The sequence below is a fragment of the Aulonocara stuartgranti genome (genome assembly GCF_965226115.1).
Source record: "Aulonocara stuartgranti genome assembly, chromosome: 12".
Taxonomy (NCBI): domain Eukaryota; kingdom Metazoa; phylum Chordata; class Actinopteri; order Cichliformes; family Cichlidae; genus Aulonocara; species Aulonocara stuartgranti.
The window spans coordinates 1,970,885-1,998,109 of NC_138948.1; the positions used below are offsets into that span (position 1 = coordinate 1,970,885).

Here is a 27,225-nt window from a genome sequence, read left to right on the forward strand (position 1 = left end):
CCCGGATGGCTGAACTTCTCACCCTATCTCTAAGGGAGAGGCCAGCCACCCTTCGGAGGAAGCTCATTTCTGCCGCTTGTATCCGCGATCTCGTTCTTTCGGTCACTACCCACAGCTCGTGGCCATAGGTGAGGGTAGGGACGTAGATCGACCGGTAAATTGAGAGCTTCGCTTTTACACTCAGCTCCCTCTTCACCACGACGGACCGGTGCAGCGTCCGCATTACTGCAGCTGCAGCCCCAATCCGTCTGTCGATCTCCGGCTCCCTTCTCCCATCACTCGCGAACAAGACCCCGAGATACTTGAACTCCTCCACTTGTGGCAGGAACTCATCCCCGACCCGGAGTGGGCACTCCACCCTTTTCCGGCTGAGAACCATGGCCTCAGATTTGGAGGTGCTGATTCTCATTCCCGCTGCTTCACACTCGGCTGCGAAGCGTTCCAGTGCGAGCATGTTTTGAGTTATTTCACACATTTTTGTTTACTACATAAGTCCTTATGTGTTCATTCATAGTTTTGTAATTAGTTATGTAATAGAATGAGGATAGAAGTGGTGGAAATGAGCTTTCTCCAATGATTCGCTGGCCTCTCCTTTAGTGATAAGGTGAGGAGTTTGGCTATTCAGGAGGGGATCAGAGTAGAGCATCTACTTCACATCCAAAGTTGACTGGAGGTGGTTTGGGCATCTGACAAGGATGCCTCCTGGGTGAGGTGTTCTGGGCATCTCCCTGCAGCAGGAGGCCTGTGGGCAGGACATGCTGGAGAGATTGTATCTCTCAGCTTGCCTGGGAATGCCTTGGTGCTCCCCTGAATAAGCTAGAAGAGGTGGCCGGGGAGAGGGAGGGTTTCTCTGCTTAGGCTGCTGCCTCCATGACCCAGACACGTATAAGCGGAAGAAAATGGATGGGTTTTACATGCTCTAATCTATTACTGCTGACATGAATGAGTATAGTGTCAATCTTTGATTCTCCATTTATACTTACAGTTGGTGATGGTTTTTTTCAGTGTCAGAAGTTCAGCTTGTTGCATGTTGATACATTTTGCTTGCTCTCTGATTTTTTCTATTTGAGCATGTGCAAATGTCTCTGTTGTATAGCAGTATGATCTGGCCACGGTGTGTCTCATTTGATCCACATGATGAAAAATCTGAGTGATCTGCTGTTTGTCCTTCATGTTGAGAACAACTGATCTTCCTCCACAGCTCTCACAGAGCTCCTGGATGTCTTCATTATCCTTTAGAAAGTTAACAGCAGCTGGATCTGTAGGATCTGAGTCCACAGTGAACAGAATCATGGTGAAGTCATTGACCCGAGAGCTGAATGTGTTCTGGATGGTCTCTAACTCTCCCTTGTCTTCATCAGTGAGGGGAGCCACAGGTAGGACCAGGATGAAGGCATGGACACCCTCAGGATCACAGAGGGAGATACACCTGAGTGATTCCTCCATCACTGCCTCCTGAGGTTTTCCATACAAGGCAGGCAGCTCCACCAGGGAAACCCAACGTCCACACACCTCTCCCTGATGTTTAACACACTCTGATGAGTTGGAGGCTGAATGAAGCTCAGTCTGACCTAAAATGGCCTTGGCTGCTGACGTCTTCCCTGCTCCTCTCCTCCCACACAGAACCAGGTTCAGAGACGGTTTGATCGGTTCAGACTTTGGTTCTGTGGTCTTTTCAGTTAATCTGAGGAAATTCCTTCTATTTTCATGCATGATAGCCTCAATCTTATTCATTAACAGTTTGAGGTCATTTTTATACATGCCATAGTGTTTTCCTTCACACTTCTTAAGCAGCTGATTTACAGTGAAGTTTGCCTCCACCCCCTCCTGTGCAGTGATGAGCATTGAGTGTTTAAAGGCATCTTCACCAAACAAACCCAGGATGAAGTTCAGCCTTCGTTTCTTCTCCTCAGTGACTGAAGGCTCCACTATCAGCAGCAGAACATGTGGTCCAGGAGGACAAAGACTCACACAGGTCTTCATCTCCTCTCTCACCGTCTCCTCAGACAGACTGAAGATGTTTGGAGTTTGAATGACTGTTAAACTGTTTCCCTCCCACTCTCCAGAGATGGCCACACAGTGATCAGCTCGTGGAGGTTTCTGAACTTTTCCTGTGATGAAGCTGCTCAGTGTCCTCTTCAAATCCTCTTTTTCTCCCAACAGCACAATCCTGAGAGCAGAGGCTGTAAGAAAATGTGAATATTGTTTGATTGATATTGGGAAAACATTTTTTGGAGAATTGTCAGGTGGCTTCAGAAAGATTTCAAATCCAGTGAGTCTCATCCCAGAAACTTGATAAACCTATGATGTACTTTTGTATAACGGATTTAACAGCAGAGAAACCAAACCAAATGTTTTTCACTTCTGCTTTTTTCCATTTCACTTCTCACATTCATAGTTTTCTGTCATCAGTCAAAAGTGATTTTCCTAAACTGTGACTGCACTAATAAAAACACAATAGCATCAAACATATGTTTAAAAATTACCAAAATACTTCAAAACGTTGCTCTGAGCTGACAAAAAAAAGCTTTAGAGGTCCAACACCCGTCAACTGGATCTGTGTGAGGTGGGTGGAGTGTGTGGATAGCATCAAATTCCCGGGCCTCCACATCACCTTGGCTCTGACTTGGTCACTGAACACCTTCGTTCTGATGACGAAGGCCCAACAAAGAACCTTCTTCCTCAGGAAACTTAAGAGAGTGGACTCTCCCTTCAGTTGCTCCAGAACATGTGATGGAGAGCATCTTCTGCCACAGCATGATGGTGTGGTACGGCCACTGCACAGTCCAGGACAGAAGACTTGGACCGGCTGGTGAAAACTGCCCAGCGGATTGGTGGACGACAGCTAACAAACCTCAATTCAGTATAATTACTAACTCTGGCAGACTGCAAAGGAAGTGTCAGTGTCTCTCTACATAAACACCACCCAGCTGAGGAAAGCTTTCTCCCAAGAGCTGTGAAAGCCATCCCCCTGCCCTTCCCTCTGCTCCCCTGCAGACTGCTAAAAATTTCTGCATCTATTTTTTATATCTTTCTAATAAAAATCTCATTTATTTATTTATAATTTTTGTATTTTATATATTTTTGACAGCACCACTGTAATTTTTGTTATGATCTAGCAACAAAATGACAATAAACAAATCTTGAAGTTTCTCGAAGTAGTCACGTACCTCTGGGCAAAAGTTTCCTTTTACCTTCAGTGTTAGAGCTCCGTCCTAAGATGACACACGGACACAAATCAATCAACCAAAAAATTAATGTCATCCAATAATCAAACATAATGATGTTTATTTATTAGTGCTGTCAGCGTTAATCTTGTTAAAATGACGTTAATGGCATAACCACATTTGCGCGGCTAACAAGTTAACAAGCTAACCGTGCTAACGCATTAACACTGTGCAGCCCTCCCACCGGGCGTTAACTCGCTAACGGAGATTTGCCGCATTAATGCAGTTATGGCGTTAACGTCATTTTAGTGAGATTAACGCTGACAGCAGTAATGTTTATATTTATTTCACACGTCCCACTTACCAGGATCTGACACAACAGTTCGTGTTTCAGTGTTTTTTAGACTCCAGTGAACATTCGGTGAAGCATCCACATATAGATCACAGCTCACATACTCTCCATTGTTCTCTTTGACTATTTGAAACATGCGTGTTAACAGCTGTGAGCGCTCGAGGTTCTTCTGCCACAGAAACCTGCCTGCACATTTTTCTATCATGTCCTTTAAGGGTGGATGGTTCTCATAACTTTCCATGTAATCTAATTTCTCTTCTCCTTTGGGTGTTAACATCAGAATTAGTGAATGCTCAAATGACTGATCGCTGAACAGCTGGAGGACTCTGCAGAGTCTCTTTCTGTGGTTCTCAGTGAAGTCTTCAGGCTGCAGAACCAGCAGGAACACATGAGGTCCAGGATCAGAGAGCCTCACACATGTTTCTACATGTTCTCTTAGTTTTTGTTCAGAGATGTTGGAAGACATCATGTCTGGGCTGTTGATGAGAAGAATTTCATTCTCTCCCAGCTGTTCTCTGACTCGAAAACAGCAGTCTGCTCTTTCAGCTTTTAACCCAGTTACTCCCAGTATGAAGCTCTCCACCACTCTCCTCTCACGCCAGTTATTCCACAGGAGAACCACCCTAAGTTCAGACACTGACAAAAAAAAAATCAGGACACAAAATAAAATACCACAAGATTAATATCACAAAATAATATAGTGATGTACATTTACAGATGAAAGAAACTGAGTTTCTGCCCTGCACCAATTCTCCCTTCTTTGCTCTGTGGCACAGATCATTTACCTGAAACTCTCCTAATCCACAGTCTGTGCTGTATCTGTTCATTGAGTCGTAACAAGAGTTAAGCACAGCAGGGTTTCAATAACCTCCAAACAACTAATGGGACAAACTGCCAGCACAGACAGTAAATATCAGAGTTATTACAACTCTGGGGTGTAAGTCTCATGCTGGGACTTGTATCCCATCTGGAGAAATGAGCCTTGAACTTTAACCAAAATGCATTTTTTGAAGTTTCATTCTGAGAATGATCGAAAAACAGAAACATGCAGAGACTCATCATCAGCTGAATAACTACAGCCATAAATCCGGCTGACAGTGTAATCATGCATGGTTTTAGTTACCGATAGAGCATCACTGTATGTAACCTGCCAACAAACAATTAAATCACAGCGAAGAAGAAAACATCTGTGACTGTCTGAAACAGCAGGTAGTGAAGGGCAGGTGAAGAAGGAAGGGTGGAGTGGGTGGAGAATGTCGAGGGATTTGTGAGCAAGAGTGAAAGGGAAGGTTTAAAGACTGTAGTTGGATATTTTTCCAGGTAATATTTATGTTAAAAAAGTAAATTCTCTCACTTTAAACACTCGATGTGGTTTTTATTTTTAATTGTAAATAAAATAAGCATTTGTGAGATTTGCCACTTATTGCGTTTTGTTTTTAATTTCTTCTTCACACAACATCCCTGAATAAGTTTGTGCACACAGTAAATACTCGTTACTTACCAGGCGCTGCGGTCTCCATTACGTCATTCAGCTGTGGACCTGCTGCCATTAAATAAGGAACCTAAGAAACAACAAGTGGAATCTTTACATGTTTCATGTTTGTTTGTTTGTTTGTTTGTTTTTTAAAAACATGAAACAGGTGGGGGCTTGGTGCTTGTGTGTGTGTGTGTGTGGGGGGGGGGGGGGGGGGGGTACCAGGATGCTTCAGGTGCATGTGATTATGCGTACCAGATGTTGACAGATGTTTGTTATCTCTGCCTCTGCTGATTTGACTTTTGCACACATTACATATCACTTTGGTTTCATCTGCAGCACTGACTGTAAAAAGCTTCCACACAGAACTTGAGTTTTTTTGGCTGGTGGAGGACCAAGAGGTGGCTCAGCAGCAGCAGCACTCTTTTCTATTTGATTGCCCAAATCCATGTGAGCAGTTTCAGCCAACACCGTTAAAAAAAAAAAATCCAAAATACCAGTAATATTCGGGCAGCTGGGGCGCCAAAATAATACCAGAAAATAACAGAGAATAACTTTCCCATGAAAATACGGTTATTTTTGGTAATGACAATACAGTTTGTTGCCCTACTTTTACATGGGATTTTACCTTTTTCAAGTGCTTTTAAACATTAAATTAGGAACATTTTAATGTGATTGAACAATGAAATTACCTATAAACAAGGTCAATGAATGCGGCAATATGAATAATAATACTTAAATGTACAGAAATATACAGTTAACAGTTGGTTTAAATAATAATGGATTGCATTCAATGGCAGCACGGTGGTTAGCACTGTTGCCGCACAGCAAGAAGGTCCTGAGTTCAATTCCACCATCAGGCCGGGGTCTTTCTGTGTGGAGTTTGCATGTTCTCCCCGTGTTTGCGTGGGTTCCCTCCGGGTACTCCGGCTTCCTCCCACCGTCCAAAGACATGCAGCTTGTGGGGATAGGTTAATTGGATAATCCAAATTGCCACTAGCTGTGAATGTGGGAGTGAATGTGAGTGTGAATGGTTATCTGTCCCTGTGTGTTAGCCCTGCGACAGACTGGCGACCTGTCCAGGGTGTACCCCGCCTCTCGCCCTATGACAGCTGGGATAGGCTCCAGCGCCCCCCGCGACCCTGAAAAGGATAAGCGGAAGCGAATGGATGGATTGCATTCACGTAGTGCTTTATGAGACCCTCAAAGCGTTTTACAATTCCACTTTATAATTCTCCTCTGGCCATCACCAGTAGGTGGCAGGTGAAGCGTCTTGCTCAAGGACACAACGACCGAGAGTGTTGGAGCCTGGGCTCGAACCGGCAACCTTCTGATTACAAGACGAACTGCCAACTCTTGAGCCACGATTGCCCTAAATAACAATAATAATTATTATTATTTGATGTAAAAAAAAGTTTATAAGAATAATTTTATATAGTTTTCCACAGCATTACATTTGAATTTAACAGTTCAATCTTTCAAATAACAGACAAATATTTGTGAAATTATGATACATTTGTGAATGTATTTTAACAATCTAAGTATGCATATGTACAGACAAATACATTTAAAAATACAAGAAAATTATGTTTTATTACATTTACAGTGATTTTACGTTAATTTACATTTGAAATGTAAAATCAGTCTATTGATGTGAATTGAATGATATTCTAGAAGAACAGTACAAAACTGTAAAATACTTTTATAATAGGATTTATTTTTACAGTGAAGTTAATGAGTGAAGGGAAGCTATGCTAAGGTTAAGTGGCCTATAGTCTACATCTTCCTGTCTGCAAAAGACAGAGTAACTTAAACGTACCATATAACTCCCACAAGTGCATACAATTCGACACAACTACACAAGCATTGTTTTAACCTTTTAAACCGAACGTTAACTTTACTCTGTCAACAGTCTGTTGTCTAAATTACTGAGCTGACAGAGCTACGTAACTGCAGACGTCAGTAATGCAGCGTAATTGAATAAACTCCCGATCTTCAATCTTTTTTCGCTCAGCTGAGCCTCTCTGTTGCTGTGTGGAGCAGCCGGAGTCACTCACTCATGCACTGCGGTCTCATAAGGAAACTCAGCTTTTTGATATAACCTTTTTTTGTTCCCGAATACAAATATTTTTTAAAGTATTTGTTCGAAATAAGTATTCGGAAAAAACACGTTATTTGTGCCTCCACCCCTAGTTCTTATATAGCACCATCTCAATAAAGTTGTTACTTCCTCTCTTCTTCTTCATTTGGGTCGTTTTCACCAAACAGATTACTGATCTCAAGCTCACCAAACTTTGACAGTCTTTAGAAAGAAAACTTTCATCTGAACAGATTAACAAGATTGCCTGTTTATAACTAAGTCTGACTACTTTATTCAGCGATCAATAAACAATTAAAAAAACAGGGAGTATTGCCAAAATTAGCAACATCTGTCTCAGAGTGAATCAGAGTGAACATCTCTGTTGCTTCCGTATATTATTAAAGGCTCCCTGTAAAATACTGCAGTGGATGAACTGACAGGGGCTAGAAGGGTCAGGTGACCCCGGACCCTCCAATAGCTACAGGCTCAGACATCATGTGTTTCTTTCAAACAAGCTCTTGCTTTGATTTTCGGTCCATATTATGATAAAATATTTACAGTGTAAACTGCCCTCAGATGACTGCGGTGATGAATTATTGCCACATTAACAAAACTGACTGAACTGATGGAGAAAAGCTGTGTTGATCATTTCTGTTGGACATTTCCTGCTTAAACTTTCAGACTTTTAACTGAGATGAATCTGTATTTGTGGAAACAGGATTTGCTCTGCTTGTTTTACATCATGGAGAAACCCTGAGGTGTGGCTCAGGTCGCAGTTTTTCAGTTTGCTGGACTGTTGGCTTCAAAGCAGTACAGCGTTCACACAATCGCTGATCAATCATACCTGATGTTCAGCTTTGAGAACTTTGTGGACTCATGTTAAGGAATTCAGGAAATTTCTTGGATATTTTTCTGAATAAAGTCAGATAATTATATCCAGTTTACTGAAAACCTGAAGCTGTGTAATTAAAGTAATTACAAACAAAGGAGCGACTAAAAATAAAACTAATCCCAGCTGAGCCAGTTAAACAGCTTCATCCTGTCGCTGCTCTGAACCTCCCAAATGAAACAGTTCACAGCTGAAAGTAAAAGTCTGCTTGAAACTTTTACTTTAATGCTCAATGTTCAAACATTTAGACGTTCCTATGAAACTGAATCATGTCATCATCTGATGCCACTCAGACTTCAGTGTTTGTACTCTTAACATTTGTTAGTGTGACAGAAAATACACATTAAAGTTTTTGTGTCTCTAAGAGTGCATGGTTTGAATTACAGAATATTATTGTGGGAACACGTTTAATGTCTCCACCTGCTTAAATGATTATCTCACTATTTTCTGTGAGTGACATAATATCAAGTGGACTTTCCATTATAAGTTCATGTTTAAACAAAGTACAGATTATTATCTGATGATAGTTTATGACCACATGTGTTAATCTTTATTTTCATTTCCTGTGTAATTCCAGTCCATGAGATCACTGCCTCATCACGCTGTGTGTACAAACTGTGAGACGCACACCTCAGCTTTAAACATGAGACAAACAGCTTTGCTTTGACACTGAGTTGTTGTTTTATTCTGCGCTGAAAATACATGAGCCACTAATGTCTAAAGCACAGAGACATTAGCTGAAATTACTTTATAAATCTATGTAAAGAAATAATGACAGTTAAAATTACATCAGCAGTAGGAGACAAACATTCAGATTTCGTTCAGCTGACTGGAAATAAAACAGCTTCAGTCTTTCTTCTTCTGTTTCAGTGGGATTATCAGTGAATGGTTGTTATGTATTATTAATAATCACGTTCAGTGCTGTTAAAATAAGATCAAACACATACTGAGTACAGACAGGACTCTCATATAGACCTCATATTAAGAATGAGTCCAGAAAGACAAACATGAAACAGGTCAGACAGTCCTGAGTTCTTCTGACTGAGATCACAGCAGCTGACTGCTGTTCACACTGACATGAACATGAACACATCATCTCTGTCTTACCTTTCACCCTCCTCTCACGCAGCTCTGATGTGTTTCTCAGTTCACACGAAATATTTTCCTTCTGAGTGGAGTGAAAATGATCGTGTGTGTTGAGCCTTTTATCCTAAGGTGTGAGGATGTTCGGGATGAGCTACATCGTCCTTACTCGAAATTACATAACTTCAGGAAACTGGAGTGTTATTTACACACCTTTCCAAGAATCTCACACACACACACACACACACACACACACGGTACTCTTTGTTTGTATGTAGACGTCATATGTTAATGAACCTATGCATATTCATGTAGCCTCAATAAAAGAACAGTGTTACGGGAGAACGGAGAGAGCAACTGGGGTCAAGCAAAGGAACGGCGTTTGTCCGGTTCTCTCCCGTGCACGAGAAACATGAAGAACTTTGCCTACTCGTGACTTGTTTTGCTGTGTAATTATATTGTCTTCAACGTTCCAGCGGATAGGTTCAAGCTACAAACCTATCAGGTTGTAAGTCCAGGCTCGGAAGGAGCAAAATGAACACGGTCTTTCCGACTCATCGCATCTGTTGATGACTGCCGGTGACGTGGACCTCGCTTCCTCGTGGAAGAAGGAGCAGGTGATGGTGATGGCTCTAATGGGCCGGGCAACTCCAAGTCCGGCGGACTGGGCTGCTCATCTTTTTCCAAGCGGTAGCAGCTGGGGGGTGAAGATAAAGCTGATTTAGAAAGAAATCCTGTATGAGTGGGTGAATCGAGTCCAAAAGCCATCGAAGACCGGAAGCCAGTCGTTGTAGCCGGTTGGCTACAGCACGCTGAAACTCCTCCTCTGGGTGATTCAGCCACAGGTCACATAGCTTGTTTACTGAATAAATGATATCCTCCTTCAGCTCATCAGACAGGGCAAGTGCTGCTGGGTCCATGTACTGGTCACATCGTTCTGTCATGGTTGGCTGTGTGGGAGGCAGGCAGAAGTGGTGGACCCAAAATGCAGGACTCTTGGAGATGGGATTTAAACTGAAAATACAGCTTTATTGCTGGATCAAGTCTTCATAAAATAAAACTCACAAAAACAAGACTCCAAACAGAGGTGCTGGAGGACTGGACATAACAAACATACAGCAAGTTGAGGGTACGACACGACAGAGAGCACAGAAAAACTCAGGGCTTATATTCACAGGGGATTAATCAGGGAATGGGAAACAGGAGGGAGACACAGCTGGGAGAAGTTAGACTAACGAGAAAGTGGAAAAGTAAAACTGAACACACTGACATCAGACTGTGACTATCAAAATAAAACAGGAAACAAGAAACCATCACACAAGGACGCAGACTCGACACAGAGAGGCAGACAGAACATAACACATGAAACTCAAACTATGCAAAACATGAGACACAAAACCCTAAACCAGAATCACTGAAAACAGATTATTGATAATAATAATAACAATAATAATCAACAAAGCACCAGGGAAAAAAAACGATCCAACATTCAAAACTAAAACGAAACACAAGAACTAAAAATACTGCGTCGAAAGGAATCAGAACCATGACAGGCTCTGCCTCCTATTCTACTTTTAAATACTGTAGGAACAACAAGTTAGCTCGCTAGGTTCCATCTAAATACAATATAGCATGTCCTGACTGCGGGGTTTTGGAAACAAATTCAAACGTACAGCTCTGTTATCACTTCCAACATAAATGAAGACAGAAACTAAACAGCAGTGACGTTTGTAGGGTTACTGAAGTTTGGCTAGCTGCTATATAATGATGTGCTACGTGACCGCTAGCGACACAGCTATGTTAGCATAATGTAAACAAGCTAACTTTTTTTCCACTCGATAAAAGTTAACGTGAGTGTTCTCGGTGGTCAGGAACAAATGTAATCGCATGGCAGGATGCTGTAAAAGGACCAAACTTCAGCCAGGAGAACAACTGAGATAATCCATCCACAATACGAGGTTAGTCATTCATATACTGCTGCATGGGCTGGGCTGTAGTTACATCCTAAGGTTTTAAAAACTGAGCTTAAATAAATGATTAGCGGTAATAAAAGCCGAGGGAGGTCAACAGTGATCACTAGGGATGGGTATTGATAAGATTTTCACAATTCCATTTTCGATTCTTTTTAACGATTCGATTCTTTTTCGATTCTTTTTAAAAAAGGAGGACACTAAGGTCACTTAGCTTAGAACTTTGTTTTATATCTTCTCTTTGAACAAGATAGAAATTGAGGAGTAACATGGCCTTACAAACCCAACAGTGAGATCTTAAGAGATCCAGCCTACGGCTCTTCAATGGGGTGTCACAGGGTCCCCGGGGAAAAAAATTGTAAATGTAAAATAATAAAATAAATATTCTTCTGCAGCAATAACAAAGTATAACATAAATTATTCTGTAGCAATTACACAAGAATATCCAGTAATGTCCCTGCCTACAATTAAACACATTCACTTACCGAAAATCGGGGGCATCTGCTGTGGCAAATGGGTGCAAGCCTTTGACCACAAACTGAGTCACTGCTTGGTGACATTCGTCTATCCCGGCCTGAAAGGAGACGCTAACGGTAGACTGCAGCGAGAACTGCCAGCATCTGAGCCAGACTCTGTCTCTCATCATGGTCACCTTAACGCACAGTAATGGCAGGTTTGTAATAAGGCAGATCGCGCTAACATAATATGCACTGTTAGTTGATTATTTACCTGCCGCATTAACGGGAGAGGACGTGCAAACATTACCGCTGCTGCTGGTTGAGATTCACGAGTCCGGAGCGGAATTAAAAACACGACATTCATTTAAGGTCATCGTGTGTTTTGTGAGCAAATGCTTTTGCATATTCGTAGTGTTTCCTCCCTTAAATGAAATATCTACTTTGCAAGTATTGCAAGTTGCCCTGTTGTCATCCGTTCTCGTAAAGTATGACCAAACTTTTGAGCGTTTGAGCCGCCATGTTTCCTGCCAGGTAAATGACGCTCCGCAACGTGGTGACGTCATTCGGGGCGACTGGAATCGATAAGGGAATCGTTTGCAAAAATGGCAAACAATTCCAAGGAAGAGAAACAGTGGGAACCGGTTCTCAACAAGAACCGGGTTTCGATACCCATCCCTAGTGATCACTGACTGTTTTTAGGAGCTTTTTGAGATTAAATAGAAGAAAATACAAAACATTAAACATGTTAACAACACAAAAGCCATAATAAACGCAGACTACTTTAGGCCCGGAAGTAGGATTCGTCACGTCATCACTTAAAGACTGGATTGGGTGATATGGTACTACAAGGTCATTAAGACATATGGTTTAAATCTGTTCGCTCTTTCTAGTCCCTGTCAGGACTCTTGCTGCAGCATTTTGGATGAACTGAAGGCTTTTCATTGAGTTTTTAGGACTTCCTGATAAAAATGATTTATGTTGGTCAATATCAAAGAGCAAACCAAGATAATGAAACTGACTCATGATGGGCTAAAAACTGTCAGCAAAGATGTGTCAACCTGACAGGGAAAATATCGTTCTGAAACCTTTTGGGGAAATTACTGTTTCAAAACCTTTCTTTGTACCAATGTTAGGACATTGTGTCTTTCATCAACATTTACTTACACAAAATGTTCTTTTGATTTTTCAACCTGTCTTCTTTTTCATTTCTAGATTATAACGCAGCGTTCATAAACTTTATAAGGATAGATCACAGTATCTGATATTCTTTTTAACTTTTTTTCAGCTTAAAGAACCGGTGAGGAAAACCAGGGAAGTGCAGTGGCTCGAGGTTGGCAACACTGTGAGAGACCCGGCAGCTGGCAGCACGTGTCTGGTGGCTGGATGGGGAGAAACCGAAAACAACCAAACATCAGACGTCCTCAAGTCTGTCAATGTGACTGTGGTGGACAGACAGACGTGCAACTCTCGTGATTATTACAACCACAAACCTGAGATCACCAAACACATGATATGTGCTGGTTCAGATGGTACAAACGTCGCTGATACCTGTCAGGTACGTATGAAGATTACATGTATTTTTCCTTGTTTGAAGTAAATGTGCATTCAGCTCAACACCTGAGACACTGTCATGTGTTTGTTCTTGCTGCAGGGGGATTCAGGAGGGCCGCTGTTGTGTGATGGAGCGCTGGTTGGAGTCACTTCTTTTGGACGGGGTTGCGGTATCATTACAAAACCTGGAATCTACTCGTTTATCTCAGAGAAACAACTGTACTGGATCAAAACCACGATGAAGTTATTCTAAATGTGTGAAACCACCAGCATCAGTCTGCATGATTTGATGTTACATCTGTCAGTGTTGTCTCTGTAGACCATTATTCAGTTTATCAGTTCATTGTTCCTCTTACAGTTTATGATAATTTAGTTTCTGCCAGCTTGCTATACTTTTTTTTAAATAGATTCTGCACTTGGTTAGTCCACTGCATGAACCACATTTTAGTCCTACTGTGAACAAAATTGGAAACACTGTTTGAAATTTTACCATCTTTCACCACACAAACCAGACAGAAACATGGTTATATTTAATCATCATTTTTCCAAATAATTCAAAGAACTCCCAGACATGAGTGCTCCTGGTTGTTGCAGATGAGTGCGGCTGCAGTAAAACCAGGGAGAAGCAATTTTTATGTACACACAAAACCCACGATTGTAATATGAAACAGAGAGATTATTCAGACTGTCAAACAGACAGATTCAGCAGCTCATATACAACCAACTGAAACTGAAGATGAGGCTTGTGGACAGGTTTGTTGAAAAAGACACAAACAAAAACTTGTTTTCTTCATTTTGCATTACTGTTGCTTGAAAACCAAAAAAACAAACATCTTTTCTACTTTCTAATAAAGCTGGAGGCATGAATAAAAAAAACACATTTGCTCTCTTTTTCTTTGATTGTACTGCAGTTTCAAACTGTACCTTTCAAAGTATCATCGTTAATATAATGAGTTTACAGTTACAGTCTAGTTTGAGGCCCAAGAAACATTTTTACTGCTTTTTGAAAGCATTGCTGTCGGCCACAATGTTGGCAATGTTATGTGACATTAGTGATGTTTGTACTTTCAGCCTCTACACACACACACACACACACACACACACACACACACACACACACACACATATATATATATATATATATATATATGAGGCTGTACGCTAAGCGGAAGGAAGGGGGCCGGGGACTGGTGAGTGTCAGCACCACAGTCCAGGATGAGACAACGAACATCCAAGAATACATTGGGAAGATGGCCCCAACTGACCGAGTGCTCAGTGAATACCTCAGGCAGCAGAAACCCAAGAAAGAGGAGGGAGACGAGGAACCATCATGGAAGGACAGGCCCCTGCACGGTATGTACCACCGGCAGACAGAGGAGGTGGCTGATATCCAGAAATCCTACCAGTGGCTGGACAAAGCTGGACTGAAAGACAGCACAGAGGCACTAATCATGGCAGCACAAGAACAAGCTCTGAGCACAAGATCCATAGAGGCTGGGGTCTATCACACCAGGCAAGACCCCAGGTGCAGGCTGTGTAAAGATGCCCCAGAGACAATCCAGCACATAACAGCAGGGTGCAAGATGCTAGCAGGCAAGGCATACATGGAACGCCATAACCAGGTGGCCGGCATAGTGTACAGGAACATCTGTGCCGAGTATAACCTGGAAGTCCCGAGGTCAAAATGGGAGATGCCCCCAAGGGTGGTGGAGAATGACCGAGCTAAGATCCTGTGGGACTTCCAGATACAGACGGACAAAATGGTGGTGGCTAACCAACCGGACATAGTGGTGGTAGACAAACAGAAGAAGACGGCCGTAGTGATCGATGTAGCGGTTCCGAATGACAGCAATATCAGGAAGAAGGAACACGAGAAGCTGGAGAAATACCAAGGGCTCAGAGAAGAGCTCGAGAGGATGTGGAGGGTGAAGGTAACGGTGGTCCCCGTGGTAATCGGAGCACTAGGTGCGGTGACTCCCAAGCTAGGCGAGTGGCTCCAGCAGATCCCGGGAACAACATCGGAGATCTCTGTCCAGAAGAGCGCAGTCCTGGGAACAGCTAAGATACTGCGCAGGACCCTCAAGCTCCCAGGCCTCTGGTAGAGGACCCGAGCTTGAAGGATAAGCCAGGGGCGTGCTGGGTGTTTTTTTATATATAAATAAATATATATATATATATATATATATATATATATATCATAATAATCTGACAGTACTATAATATTGGCCATATTATATTTACATTACCACAGTGAGATGACTTTGGTCTCATGAACAACATCAGCTAATTGTTATTTACTAGCTAATCTTAAATGACTGTTCAGCACAGAAATGAAGCCCAACAATCATGTTTTACAGTCCCGTGGTCTCAGCCTCAGATACTCAACTAATCAAAGTGATTTCATGACAAAAATGAATGACCAACAAAACATTTTTTTCTCCTTCATTTATGTCACACAATCTCGCATTTCTCGCGGTTAGTATCATGGTTGCTAGGCAACCTCAACAGCGCGACGAAGGCTAGACCATCCCATTTCACAAGCCTCTCACTTCCTCACTTACCGTACGTAGTACACGTAGTGCGCGTACTTCAAGCGTGCAGACCCTGAATTGGGACACAGCCAGTGCCCCCCAAAATATAGCAGAGACTGCCACCTAATGGTGGAGTATAAAAACTACATGTCAGTTACATGTAGTTGTCTTTTGCACGAAACCTTTTCATAAATATGTTTAGAAGAAAACAAACGAACAAATTATTGTTTCACTGAACTTAAAATCTAAAACAAAGGCAGTGACATTAATTTTTGATGCCACAGAAAGACTTTGTAGCTGCTGTAGCAACCATATAAAGTTTGTGGTGTATGTTGTTGCGTGTCTATTCCTGGATTTACGGTTGTCATTTGGAAAGTGTTGAACGAGCAGGACATGTGTTCACTCGGTCGCTGGTGTGTCAGCAGGGAGGCTGGGTGAGTAAGGGGAGGGTGTTTCTTGTTGACGGCTGTCAGTCATCTTGATAAGTTCAGAGCACCTTGGAGTAGCTTCCTTTTGCTCGGGCTTGACTGCAGCATTGATGGATTATTAAACATGCAAATAAACAATTTATGGACCAGTTCTTGGAAACTGGATCAATTTGTTGGGTTGTTACGAGTCATTAGAGCAGTAGTCCTTACTTCAGCCTCATGTGGCTAAATTGGTCATGACAGCAGCATTTTGAAAGAGTTCTCGTACAAACAAAGAAAGTATTCGTTTTTTTACTTCTGTGTCTCGCTTTATTGAAAAGCATAGAATATACGTAAAAATGTATTTGTTTTGATGTTTCCAAGCACAAACACTCAAATTTAGACATAAACAAACAAGGAAGCATGTTCAAGAATTTATCTGTCACAGTCTGGCGAGGGCAGACTGTAGGGGTTGACAAAAAGACCCAAAACGCAGACTCCAAGGAACAGGGAACAGAACTTGAAATGTTAACAAAAGGCGAGCCGTTTAATATGGCTGGTAGAAAAGGTACAAACAAAGGGCAAGGCAAACTGAAGCAAAATTAACACAAACCTAAACTGGGGAATCTAAACAAACAATAAGAACCTAGACAAGAAACTTGGAAGCATGGAATGGGAAACATGGCGTGGACAACAGACGACCTGACAATCACACACTGAAAACAGAGGACTTAAGTACACAGGAGGTGATTAGGGGAAGTGGGAACACATGGAGGAACAGCTGACTGACATGAGCCTAAGGGAAGTGAAACTAAATACAATGAACAAAGAACACACGACTCCTTCAAAATAAAACAGGAAACATGAGACAGACATGATAATACAAACTTGATAACATAAGACACGCAGCATGAAACACGAAGGGTGAAGGGAAACTTAAATACAGTCGAAGAAAACACAAGGAGTCTAATAACCAAATGAACTTAGATAACCTAATGAACAAAATAAACTCAAACTTAAAACGCTGGGTCAAAAGACCCAGGATCATGACAGAGCCCCCCTTCAAGGGCGGATTCCAGACGCCCAAAACCATGAACAAAGAAAAGAAGCAACAAGAAAACAAACATGAAACAAAACCACAAAAAACAAAGAATCTGAAGCACTCAGTCCAAACACAAGGGCTTAAGAGTCTGAGACCCTGTTTCAGGAGGGCGACCATGATCTCGGCAGAAAAGGAGTTCATGGCGAAGTAGTTCAGGTGGCCGACCTGGAGGCCGATGGCACAAGAATCTAAAGTCAGGCAGATCAGCGGGCCGTCCTGGAGGTCGACAGCATAGCAGTTCATAGTTCAAAGGTTCTGGGAGCCAGCCACGAGGAAGGTGGCAGTGGTGAAGCAGGTATGGCTGGCCACACTCGGGCGGCTTGGCTCGTGGCCGGCGGCGATGTGGACGAGACCTGTCGGGTGGCTTGGCTGGCGGTCGACGGTAGTGTGGATGTGGACGTGACCCCTCGGGTGGGTTTCCGTGAACAGGCTGTTTTGACAGGCCCCGGAAACAGCCATGCTGGACGTGGCTTGGCAGGCGAGACGAGCAGAGGCGTGGCGTCGACTTCTGGCTGGGTCGTGGCAGGACCAGGCGAGGCAGGACCAGATAATGGCGCTGCAGGCGACGGCGTGGAAGCCGCAGGTGGCGGTGCTGCAGGCGACGGCGTGGAAGGATGCTGGACGGGCTTGGCTGAACCTCCAGCTGGCGCAACAGGACCAGGCGAGGCAGGGCCAGCAGGTGCGGAGACCTCTGTGTAACCCACATACAATGAGGGTACCACTTTAAGGACTGATATGAGGAGAGATGGACAGCCTGCCCAACCAATCGAAATGCACAGGTCCCAGTATGTTTTGACCAATGGGAGAGCAGTCTGCCGCTGTATGTCCCACCTACGTGCTCTGTGTTTGCTGCTATGTGTGGAGGTAGTCGCGTGCTGGCAGGAGAAAAGAGAGACTGAAGCTTTTGAGCTGGAAAAAAGTATTAGATATAAGTTGCAACCAACTGTGTTGCACATAAGTTCACTGGTTATCAGCTAACTTTCATGTTAGAAGTAGCCGCAGTGAGTAAACAGGCAAATGCTGCATTTTTCTGGTGACTTTAGAAAGTACCACGTGGAGGTAAACTGTTAGCCTTTGTTAGCTCTGGTTGCTATCAACTGCCTGGAAGTTCATCTCAATCTGCTTCCAGAAGTAAGGTAACACTTGAAGCGCAACTTATGTTTATTTTTCCTTCATGTCGTATTACGGTTATTAAAGAGAAAACATGTCCTGTTACGTTATTTAGAGCCCTGCATTTTCCGACCGAGAGACACTATGCCATTGTCTTCGGCCGTGATGCGCTGAGATCGGTGAGCACATGTTGTATGTCTCAGTTAGTTCATGTCTGTTTCACATTTTATCGTTGAGAAACTGAATTAATCTCAATTGTTTGATTAATAATTGCCGCATATGTGACATATATGCATATGCACTGACTTTACTTGGTTTAATGCAGTTTGTGTAAGAGAAATGTTTTATTTTTGCAAATTTGAGTATTTTTATTGCAAATTTATGTTGAATGTGATTTAAACAAAATCCTAAGTTGTGAATTATAGCTAGAACAGCATAATTAATATTTGAATTGCTCTTCTGACCCTGTCTGTTGACAGGTCAGGTTTTTTTTGTATGCTGAATTGTTCCTGAGGTGGATTCCTCCAGTGAAATAGGATTCCTCCAGTGAAATAGATGGCGAGCCTTCCCACCTGGACTTAGAGAGACTGAGATTCGCTTCTTTTCCACTTGATGATCTGCTGCACCTTGCGGTGTGGTAGGACTGTATCACTCACACTTTCACGCACAGCTGGTTATACATAAGACCACTGACTGACATTCTTTCATCCCTATTTTCTTTCACACCCTGGGAATTTTTTGGACTTTACCCCTTGGACATTTTTTATTTGGGACTTTAAATAATGAGCTGTTGTGTAGAGCATTCTCCACATGTGAAAAGAGTGTGAGATTTTCATTTGAATGTACATTGGATTTGTGTAATCTGTTTCTATAAGAGTTAAGGAGTCAGGTTACTAGGGTGCACCCGAGCATTGAAAACCAAAAATAACACTTGGCCAAGTCATTGCTTTAGTAGTTTGTGTTTTTACTTTTCTTTTAATTTTTGTAAGTTTCCTTTCTACCATTGAAAAGTGTCTTTAACCTGTGCTTGTCAACCTTATGGTTTATGTCACTAAAGTTGGCTGGTTCTTTTGAGTTACATTCTTGTCTCTGTGTCTCATTTGAACACACCCCTGTGCTCCTATAGTCGAGCCTATTGGCCCATTGATATATTCTTTTCAACAATTCCCCTTACTGTGTTACAAGGAGAGATTTGGCGAACCAGCCAGGAGCATGGTTGTGTGTGTTTAAGTGCTAGACAATTTGTGTGTGGTGTTTAAAAGTGCTTAATCTGAGCTATAACTTCTAGAGAGAAAATGGATGTTGTGCTAAGTGAATCCGTCAGAATTCCCAATTCTGTAGTTGTTAGTGGGATCACAGGATCAGAGACTGATGAGGAAGTGTCCACTTTCCTCCAAAAATATGGTTCCATCAACCGTTACTTTCGTCTAGACGATCCTGAGTCAGATTACCATAAGCACATGATCATCGAGTTTACACATGAGACTGCCATGCACACATTGGAGCCACTGTTACCTCTGCGGCTTCCAAGTACAACCCAAGCAGGCATCGTGTATGAGTTAAAGGCCTTAGGAAGTGTTTACTCCCTTGATGCCAGAAACAAAGCCACTAAAATGTACATGGAACAGCTCCGTGAAATTGCCAAACTGAGTGGAAATTCATTAGAGGAGATGTTAAAGGAAGAACTTAAAAATCTGGTTTCATCGGCAGGAAGTGCTATTTCCCAGTCATCTCAAACTGGTCCAGAATCCTCAACTGTACAGAGCCCACTTCCACAGAAAGACTTAACCAGCAAGGGAGACGTTTCATTTTCTGAGGACCCTCAATCAGGTGTACCTCTAGACTCCACAGTTTTGACATCACCAAATAACGCAAGTAAATCTCTTACCTCTCCCAATTTCAGTGAAAACCTGACTGATTTCAGCCCCTCACAGACTCTTCCAGCTTCTTCTGGGGCCGCTTCTAGCCCCATAATTGATGTTAATCCAACTGCTGTTCAGCGAGTAGTTGTTGAGCATGTAGTGCGCAGCAATGAGAGCTCACCCCAGTTCGCATCATCTGGTAGACTCAGGGCTTATTCGGGCAAGAGCCCACGTCCTAGCCATGAGGCAGATTATGATACGTGGCGAGCTAGTGTTGAAATCCTTATTAGAGATCCTTCTGTGTCTGATCTGCACTGCACACATCGTATACTTGACAGTCTGCTTCCTCCTGCTTCCGAGATGATTAAACATCTGAGTCCACAGTCTAGACCCTCTGCCTATCTTGAGTTGCTTGACTCTGCCTACGGAACAGTCGAAGATGGTGATGAGCTGCATGCTAGGTTCATGAGCACATTTCAAAATGATGGAGAGAGAGCTTCTGTTTTCCTGCAGAGGCTGCACACTGCATTAAGTAGAGCCATGAGACGTGGTGGTGTGTCCGCTCATGATTTTAACCAACAGCTCTTAAAGCAGTTCATTCGAGGTTGTTGGGAGAATGCACTAATAATCGATCTTCAGCTAGAACAAAAAAAAGAAAACCCACCTTCCTTTGCAGAGCTGCTGCTTCTTCTTAGGACAGAAGAAGATAAACAGGCTGCAAAACTGAGCCGCATGAGGCAGCATTTTAGTCATGCTAAGTCTGCCCAAAACTCTAGAAAGCAGCACGCCACGTCACACGTGCAACTCGCTCACACCACCAATAATCTGGTGGACAAATCTGATCTTGAGACGCTAAAGCAACAAGTTGCTGACCTCAGCATTCAGCTTAACAGTCTTGTATCTGAGAATCATAAGACGAAACAACCTAAGCAGCAAAAAGCGAGGTCCGTCACACCTGACACCCACGGTGTGAAACCAAAAGTGGCCAGTCAGCATCCCTCCACATTTAAAGCTAACAGTAGACCACGTCCATGGTACTGTTTCCAGTGTGGGGAGGATGGCCATGTCGTCTCAGTTTGTGATAAAGCGCCAAACCCTTCCCTTGTAGCAGCTAAGAAAAGACAGCTGAAAGAAAAACAGGCTGCTTGGGAAGCCTCTAATGCTTCTCGAAGTGAGGCACATTTAAACTGAAGCCTACTCCCATAGAGGGACATATGGGAGTGGAGTCTCGCAATGTCAGTCCCAAAATCCTGAAACCTGCCATTAAAAACGTTAAAGTGGAAGGATCAAAATTTCCACATGGCCTTGTAGGAACTAAGACCACAGCTCAAGTAACTATTGCAGGAAGAGACACAAACTGTCTTTTGGACACGGGTTCACAAGTCACAACTGTACCCCAGTCTTTTTATGAAGAACATCTTGCAGATCTGACCATTCATCCCTTAAATGAGTTGCTTGAAGTGGAGGGTGCCAATGGCCAGTCTGTCCCTTACTTAGGATATGTTGAGCTTACCATCACCTTTCCTAAAGAGTTTGTAGGCTCTGATATTGATGTTCACACTCTGGCCTTGGTTATCCCCCATCTCCGCTCTACAGCCCATGAGCAGGTACTCATAGGCACAAACACCCTTGATGCCCTCTATGCTAATTACCAGAAGCTTTCACCCTTTCAGCCTTTGTTTAATGGGTATCAAGCAGTTCTCCAAATACTTGAGATGCGACAAAGAAACTTTAACTCTGGTAGCCTTGGTTGTGCAAAACTGACAGGTAAGATGCCTGCAGTCGTTCCTGCAGGACAGACTGTTGTCCTGGAGGCCTCTGTCAATGTAAATCCCGTGAACATGCAAAGAGATGTTGTCCTTGAACATCCTTCAGCCTCTTCACTACCAAATGGCTTGCTAGTTTCAGCAATTGCAGTCACTTTACCACGCAAACGTCAGTGTCTTCTCCCTGTCGTAGTGAGAAATGAAACCAACCATGACATTGTCATACCCCCCAAAACACCTTTGGCAGATGTTAATGCTATCTTGCAAGTGCTACACAAAGAGCAAACTGTCAGAGAACCAGACTGCTCTAAATTTCAAGCTAAGTCTTCCTCAGAACTGAGCTTTGATTTTGGAGATTCGCCCTTACCCACTGAATGGAAGGAGCGAGTTACAAACATGTTAAACGACATGCCAAATGTCTTCTCTCAGAACGAATTGGACTTTGGACACACTGACAAAGTCAAACACCATATCAAACTCAGTGATGCGACACCCTTTAAACAGAGAGCACGTCCCATACACCCCAATGATGTGGATGCTGTGAGACAACATCTACAGGAACTCCTTGATTCTGGTGTTATACGAGAATCTGAGTCCCCGTTTGCTTCCCCCATTGTTGTCGTTCGTAAAAAGAATGGCTCTGTTCGTCTGTGTGTAGACTACAGAAAGCTGAACCTGCAGACCATCAAAGACGCTTATGCCCTTCCAAAATTGGAAGATGCATTCAGTGCTCTTGCAGGTTCTAAGTGGTTTTCGGTCCTAGACCTCAAGTCTGGATACTACCAGGTCGAGATGGAGGAAGCGGACAAGAATAAGACCGCATTTGTTTGCCCACTTGGATTTTGGGAATTTAATAGGATGCCCCAGGGGATCACAAATGCGCCTTCGACGTTCCAGAGATTGATGGAGAAGTGTGTAGGAGATATGAATCTCAAAGAGGTTCTGGTGTTCATTGATGACCTGATTGTCTTCTCATCATCCCTGGAGGAACATGAACAGCGTTTGAAACATGTCCTGCAACGACTGATGTCATATGGCTTGAAACTGGCACCAGAAAAGTGCAAATTCTTTCAGACCTCGGTAAAATACCTTGGTCACATTGTTTCCGCAAGAGGAGTAGAGACTGACCCTGACAAAGTTGAGGCCTTAAAGACCTGGCCTATCCCCACAAATCTTAAGGAACTTCAGTCCTTTTTAGGATTTGCTGGATATTATTGAAGGTTTATTCAGGGCTACTCTATCATTGTCAGACCACTTAACGAACTAACCTCGGGCTACCCACCAATTAGGAAGCGGAACAACAAGCCAAGGACACACGCAAATTCAGAGTATCGCAACCCAAAGGAACCTTTTGGTCAGCGTTGGACACCTCAATGTCAGGAGGCCTTTGACCAAATAATAGCAAAGCTAACCTCCGCTCCAATCTTGGGATTTGCAGACCCCCAGCTTCCATATGTTTTACATACGGATGCCAGTACCATTGGCCTTGGTGCTGCCTTATATCAGGTACAAGATGGACAGTCCAGGGTCATAGCTTTTGCAAGTCGTGGTCTTTCAAAGAGTGAGAGAAAGTACCCAGCCCATAAGCTGGAGTTTTTGGCCCTTAAGTGGGCAGTCACGGAAAAATTCTCTGACTACCTATATGGTACAGACTTTGTAGTAGTGACTGACAGCAACCCTCTTACATACATTTTGACCTCTGCAAAGCTTGATGCAACAGGGTATAGGTGGCTGTCCAGTCTTTCCACCTATTCATTTAGTCTTCAGTACAGAGCGGGAAAACAAAATATGGATGCTGATGCGCTCTCGCGTCGTCCTCACAGTCCACCAGAGGATGATTATGCATCTAAGAAGGAGAGTGAGAGAATCCGGCAGTTCACACTGTACCATCTGAGCAACCCTGAGAGTCCAGAGACTGTTCCCTTGGATGTAATTCAGGCTATTTGTGAGCGCCATATGGTCACCTCAGCCGTAGCTAATGTTGGATCCACCACTTCTGGGTTGACCTTAGTTGAATCCCTCACTCACCAGTCCACAGCTATTCCCGACTGCTTCCAACAGGAGCAAGTGGATGGGCTTCCCATTGTCCACTCAATTTCTGAGAAGGAGTTGAGGCAAAAGCAGACATTGGACCCTGCTATCAATGCAGTGATTGTACTCTTGGAGACTGGCGAAACTCCACCTCCCAGCCTTAGGTTAGAGCTACCAGAACTTCCCCTGTTACTCAGAGAGTTAAATCGGCTTGAAATACAGAACGGGGTGCTCTACCGTAAGCGGCAAGATGGTCCCAACACCTCATATCAGCTTGTGCTCCCTGAGGAGCTAAGAGCCACAGCACTTACAAGCCTTCATCATGATATGGGCCATCTTGGAGTCGAACGAACAGTAGACTTGGCAAGGGCCAGATTTTATTGGCCGAAAATGCACATGACCATAGAAAAAATGGTCAAATCTTGTGAGCGATGTATTCGTCGAAAAACACCTCCAGAGAAAGCTGCTCCATTGATAAACATTAAGACCTGCAGACCTCTCGAACTAGTGTGCATGGACTTTTTATCAATAGAGCCAGATCGCTCAAACACGAAAGATGTATTGGTCATAACTGACCATTTCACAAAGTATGCTGTGGCAGTGCCAACTCCAAATCAACGAGCACAGACTGTAGCAAAGTGTCTCTGGGACAACTTCATTGTCCATTATGGTTTTCCCGAAAAGCTTCTTAGTGATCAGGGTCCTGACTTTGAATCAAAGACCATCAAGGAACTCTGTGAACTTACTGGCATGAAGAAAGTGCGTACAACCCCCTACCACCCTAGAGGGAATCCGGTTGAGAGATTCAACCGCACTCTTCTCCAGATGCTTGGGACACTGGATCGGTCAGATAAACTCCACTGGAGAGACTTCGTCAAGTCTCTGGTACATGCTTATAATTGTACGAAGAGTGACGTGACTGGATTTTCCCCCTATGAATTGATGTTTGGGAGGCAACCAAGACTGCCCATTGACTTAATCTTTAGGTTGCCCACTAATGCTACTAAGCAGACTCATTCCCAGTACGTCGGTAACCTAAAATCTCGTTTGGAAGAAAGCTACCGGATTGCCACCAATAATGCACAAAAGAATGCAGGTCGCAACAAAGCCAGATTTGACCGACGAGTGGTTGAATCAACATTGCAGAGTGGAGACAGAGTTCTTGTACGAAATGTGAAGCTGCGTGGAAAACATAAGCTGGCAGATAAGTGGGAAACGGATGTTTACATTGTCCTTAAGCGAGCTGGAGAAATGCCGGTCTACACAGTTAAACCTGAGGGTAAAGATGGACCTGTGCGGACTCTACATCGTGACTTGCTTCTCCCATGTGGATTTCTGTCAGCAGCTGCAGAACCCGAGACAGTCAAAACCCATCCAAACAGGAGACCCAGAACAAGGCAGTGTTCTGTTGTCGAGGGGGAAGATGAAATTCCCTCTGATATGGATGATGTATCTGATTGGACATTTCGCCCTCTCATTACATCAAAGTCCGACGTATATGTCCCAGTACATGAAACTCACAAGTTGAGTAAACCTCCTTGTGTGGTCAGAAGATCAGCAGAACCAGAGGTGCCTACAGTTTCACTTCCACCTGATCCTCCTGCCACTGAATCCCTTGTAGAGGAAGGTGAAGGAATGATTCAGGATGTACCTGACCGTGACAACTCACCTGACCGTGACAACTCACCTGAAGCAAACATACTGCATGGGCTTGACTCAGCCAAAGGACTTCCTCAAAGTTCAGAATTGCAGCAGTCTGAGGAAGCTCCTCAAGATGATGGGATGAGCTCTGATGCAGCATGTGAAGAAGGATTAAGTGATGTGAACAGACCTGTTACTGAACAGCCTGAACCTGTGATGATCCAGAATAATGGACTTCAAGATGCTGAGCCATCTCTTCGTCGTTCTAACAGATTGCAAGCAAAGCCCAAGAGACTGCATTATGTGACACTTGGGAATCCTCTGATAACGGTGGTGAATTCTCTTTTTCAAGGCCTAAGTGAGGCATTGACTAGCTCTTTAAATGGATTTGAAGATCCAACTAGTAATTATGTTGGAAAGGTCAAAGCAGTGTAACTCAGTGCCACCCTGCAGATGCCCAGGGACGGGCATACCATCAAGAGGGGAGGGTGTAACCCACATACAATGAGGGTACCACTTTAAGGACTGATATGAGGAGAGATGGACAGCCTGCCCAACCAATCGAAATGCACAGGTCCCAGTATGTTTTGACCAATGGGAGAGCAGTCTGCCGCTGTATGTCCCACCTACGTGCTCTGTGTTTGCTGCTATGTGTGGAGGTAGTCGCGTGCTGGCAGGAGAAAAGAGAGACTGAAGCTTTTGAGCTGGAAAAAAGTATTAGATATAAGTTGCAACCAACTGTGTTGCACATAAGTTCACTGGTTATCAGCTAACTTTCATGTTAGAAGTAGCCGCAGTGAGTAAACAGGCAAATGCTGCATTTTTCTGGTGACTTTAGAAAGTACCACGTGGAGGTAAACTGTTAGCCTTTGTTAGCTCTGGTTGCTATCAACTGCCTGGAAGTTCATCTCAATCTGCTTCCAGAAGTAAGGTAACACTTGAAGCGCAACTTATGTTTATTTTTCCTTCATGTCGTATTACGGTTATTAAAGAGAAAACATGTCCTGTTACGTTATTTAGAGCCCTGCATTTTCCGACCGAGAGACACTATGCCATTGTCTTCGGCCGTGATGCGCTGAGATCGGTGAGCACATGTTGTATGTCTCAGTTAGTTCATGTCTGTTTCACATTTTATCGTTGAGAAACTGAATTAATCTCAATTGTTTGATTAATAATTGCCGCATATGTGACATATATGCATATGCACTGACTTTACTTGGTTTAATGCAGTTTGTGTAAGAGAAATGTTTTATTTTTGCAAATTTGAGTATTTTTATTGCAAATTTATGTTGAATGTGATTTAAACAAAATCCTAAGTTGTGAATTATAGCTAGAACAGCATAATTAGTGTGAATGCTTGAAAAGCATTCACAGTATTGTTCTTCTAATCTTTATTATTAGTGTGAATGCTTGAAAAGCATTCACAGTATTGTTCTTCTAATCTTTATTATTATTATATTTTATTCTGTATTCCGTACGTTTTTTGTAATCCTATAACTTCAAAACCGTTCAACTTAGAAAAACCATTCAAACACCGTTAGATTCCTATTCTTTTGAACAACACTGCTTCTATTTTTCATATTTTTAACATTTATATTTTTAATTTTATTCAACTTTATTCAACAAAAATTTATAATGTATTTCAATGGGGAGACCCTTCAAATCCTCATTCAACTTACTCATTTTTAAACTCTTACTACTTCCACATACATTGACATAGAGCCACCATTCAAACTTTAAAACGAAGACAA

The 27,225-nt window shown here is 43.0% G+C and overlaps 3 protein-coding genes across 4 annotated transcripts; 2 read left to right on the plus strand and 1 right to left on the minus strand.

The window, feature by feature from the left end:
• Positions 1-954: 954 nt before the first annotated feature.
• Positions 955-5,081, minus strand: LOC309719512 (GTPase IMAP family member 8-like; the record flags this gene model as incomplete). Its single annotated transcript, XM_082555674.1, has 4 exons — positions 5,021-5,081; positions 3,532-4,155; positions 3,171-3,215; positions 955-2,183 (listed from the first exon to the last, which is right to left on the minus strand). Exons 1-4 carry the CDS (start codon positions 5,067-5,069, stop codon positions 955-957), a joined length of 1,947 nt encoding a protein of 648 aa, XP_082411800.1. The 5' UTR covers positions 5,070-5,081.
• Positions 5,082-9,614: 4,533 nt separating this feature from the next.
• On the plus strand, positions 9,615-13,277 carry LOC309719513 (granzyme K-like; the record flags this gene model as incomplete). The annotated part of the gene is made up of 3 exons (XM_082555675.1): positions 9,615-9,662; positions 12,759-13,028; positions 13,125-13,277. 3 exons carry the CDS (start codon positions 9,615-9,617, stop codon positions 13,275-13,277), a joined length of 471 nt encoding a protein of 156 aa, XP_082411801.1.
• Positions 13,278-23,284: 10,007 nt separating this feature from the next.
• On the plus strand, positions 23,285-26,810 carry LOC309719141 (uncharacterized protein). 2 transcript variants are annotated; one of them, XM_082555050.1, is made up of 2 exons: positions 23,285-26,405; positions 26,495-26,810. In XM_082555050.1, the coding sequence occupies exon 1, from the start codon at positions 23,591-23,593 to the stop codon at positions 25,907-25,909; it is 2,319 nt and encodes a 772-aa protein (XP_082411176.1). In that variant the 5' UTR covers positions 23,285-23,590; the 3' UTR covers positions 25,910-26,405; positions 26,495-26,810. The 2 variants fall into 2 exon arrangements, with proteins under 2 accessions (XP_082411176.1, XP_082411177.1); XM_082555051.1 differs by having other exon boundaries at positions 23,285-26,400.
• Positions 26,811-27,225: the final 415 nt, after the last annotated feature.

Coding starts and splice junctions, on each gene's coding strand:
- LOC309719141 (XM_082555050.1), top strand. CDS start 23,591: ATGGATGCTGATGCGCTCTCGCGTCGTCCTCACAGTCCACCAGAGGAT.